Source organism: Eutrema salsugineum, unplaced genomic scaffold (assembly GCF_000478725.1).
Source record: "Eutrema salsugineum unplaced genomic scaffold, Eutsalg1_0 scaffold_14, whole genome shotgun sequence".
NCBI lineage: Eukaryota > Viridiplantae > Streptophyta > Magnoliopsida > Brassicales > Brassicaceae > Eutrema > Eutrema salsugineum.
In genome coordinates, this window is record NW_006256877.1 from 8,664,119 (window position 1) to 8,667,071 (window position 2,953).

The 2,953-nt window shown below is 43.0% G+C and overlaps 1 protein-coding gene across 1 annotated transcript in view; it reads right to left on the reverse strand.

The window, feature by feature from the left end:
• Positions 1-957, reverse strand: part of LOC112088476 — a 1,314-nt gene extending 357 nt beyond the window's left edge. The window contains exon 1 of the mRNA XM_024158759.1: positions 88-957. Within this exon, the coding sequence (XP_024014527.1) occupies positions 88-957 (870 nt within the window). The remainder of the gene's footprint in view (positions 1-87) is intronic.
• Positions 958-2,953: the final 1,996 nt, after the last annotated feature.

Here is a 2,953-nt window from a genome sequence, read left to right on the forward strand (position 1 = left end):
GCAGAAGACGCAAGCTGTATCAGCATTCGTATTCCAGCGTTGAATCCTGTCACCTGTCGCCAACCGGTTTTGTGCAGCTAACCATACCATGAATGAGTATTTTGGAGTGGCCTGGGAGAACCACACACCTCTGTACCAATTCACCTTTGGTCTAACTATTCTGATGTGATCCCATGTATCTCTAGAAACAAATTTCGGTTGCCACTGTCCTGAATGGCTTTTCCATTTCACTACATCATCAACTCCTTCCTCTCGCTGTTGTCTGATTTTGAGAATCTCATACTCAATGTCCGTGTAGATGGTTTGCCGATGTCTTCTCCGTCGATGTCGATCTAGCACCTCACCAACTGTTGCCAGACGATTGATACCAAGCTGAATCGGCCCTCGATCCCCGACTCTGTCAAAGAGGCAACCCAAATCACTCCAGTGATCGAACCAGAAGGATGTGTTGTTTCCTCCTTTAACTTCCACCATGTAAAACTGTTTCGCCAAGTCTCTATACTTCAGGAGTTTCCTCCACATCCATGAACCAGAGTTGGTGCTTCTCTGTACCGCCCAAAAGGAGCCACGGCGAATAAGATACTCGGTAACCCAATTTACCCATAAGGAATTCTTTGAGGAGATAAGTTTCCAGATCAGCTTTAGACAACATACTTTATTTGCTTCTTCAATTGAACGTAGGCCCAAGCCTCCTTCTTCTTTAGGTAAGCAAACGTCTTTCCATGCTACCTTTGCCTTTCTGGGATTTAGAGATGGTCCCGACCATAAAAAAGCTGAACAAAGCTTATCAATTTCTTGAATGCACGCTTTAGGTAATCTAAAATCTGCGATCCAGAAATTTGTAACACTAAAAATCACCGATCTCACAAGCTGGAGCCTGCCTGCGAAAGAAAGGGCTCGAACTGTCCATTTGCTGATTCTATTGCGCACATTCTCAATCAGTGGCAAGTAATCCATAGCGGTCATACGTTTCGTCAATAACGGAAACCTAAGTATCTTACCGGTAACTCTCTTTCAGCAAAAGGGAATTCTAACAAAATATCAGCTTTAACCGAGTCAGAAGTACCCGCCATAAACAGAATTGATTTCTCCAAACTGATACGAAGTCCGGACTTAGTAGCGAATTCCTCAAAAACCTTTAATACTCCTTCTATTGATCGTTTTTCCCCCTTCACAAACACCATCAAGTCGTCTGCAAAGCACAGATGCGTTAACTTCAACTTTGAACAGTTGGGATGGTAGTCGACGATGCGATCCCTCGCAGCTTTGTCCAGAGATTTGGACAACACATTCATACAAATAACAAATAGATAGGGAGAGAGAGAGTAGCCCTGTCTAAGACCTCTTGCACTACCAAAGTAACCGGCAAGCTCACCATTCACCTGCACCGAAAAAGAGGCTGTGGAGATACACAGTCTAATCCAATGTATGAACTGAGAGGGCAGATCAATCACAGTCAGTATGTTTCCCAAGAAATCCCATTGGACAGAATCGAATGCTTTGGATATATCTATTTTCATTGCACAGCGAGGGGAAACTGTGTCTGTGTGATAGTCCTTTACTAGATCTGTGGCTAATAAAACATTCTCGATCAAGAGCCGGTCTTTGATGAAAGCAGACTGATTGAGGCCGATGAATTTGGGGAGAATTCCTTTGAGCCTGTTTGCAAGAATCTTAGATATCACTTTGTATAACACATTACAGCAGGATATGGGGCGGTAATCTTTCATTTCATGAGCCTCTTGCTTCTTTGGAATAAGAGCAAGGATGGTAGAGTTGACACCTTTAGGCAGAAATCCTTTCTGGAAAAAAGATTGAATTGCTGTAGTTACGTCATCACCAACAATAGTCCATGAGTCCCTGTAGAATTCACTAGTAAACCCATCAGGGCCTGGTGCTTTATTCCTTGGCATAGAGAAAATTACTTTCTGAATCTCTTCTTTGGTCACGTCTTTGATTAGAAGTGCTTTATCCGTATCATCACATTGGAAACCCAACAGATCACGGAGATCCTCAACCGGCCAGTCCTCTAGATCCTCTGGTTTCCTTGTTAAAAATTCATGAAAATATCTCTCCGCCTCTTTTTTGATATCCACCTGATCCGCAACCACTGAGCCATCCCCACACTTAATTTCTCTAATGCTGTTACGCATCTCCCTGAGTTTGACAGCATTATGAAATGTTTTGTTACTCTTGTCACCGATCTTAAGCCAATGGAGTTTGGATCTTTGGCTTAAGTATTTCTCCTCAATATCTGCAAGCCTCATCCAGCTCTGCAGCGCTTCAGATTCCTCCTCAACCGCTGCACTAGTTGGCCTTTGCATAGTGATACCTTGAAGATCACATAGCTTGATGAAAGCAGCTTTGGTTCTCTTCGAGATATCGGCTAAAAGATCTCTCCCTAATGCTCGCATCTTTGGTTTCAGTTGTTTAAGTTTCTTCGTAAGTCGGTACATGGCCAAAGTTGAGTGGAATAACGGTTGCGACGTTTTCCATAACTCTGTAACCTCCTTCAGAAACTCAGGATGAGACGATATGGCATTGGTGAATTTGAATGGTTTTCGCACCTTTCCCCCCACCTCTTTCAAATAGAATCGGCACCTCAAATGATCCGAACAACCTCCAGGTTCAAAGACGCTATACGATCTGTCATAAGCATGAATCCAATCTTTGTTAACCAGAACCCGATCGAGTTTTTTGCATATTACCCCCTCCTTACGTTTGTTGCACCAAGTGTAATTCTGTCCATGATATACCAAATCAACCAGTTCGCATTGATTCACAAAGTCTTGGAAATCTCTCATTCCAGGTGGAATAGATGGTGAATTATCATACAGAGAATGTTCTGCCCCCTCTAGAATCTCATTAAAATCTCCACAAAGAAGCCAAGATTTGTCCCGGAACAGAGGAGAAGCATGATGATATCGAAGATCCTCCCAAAGTGTTTTCCGAT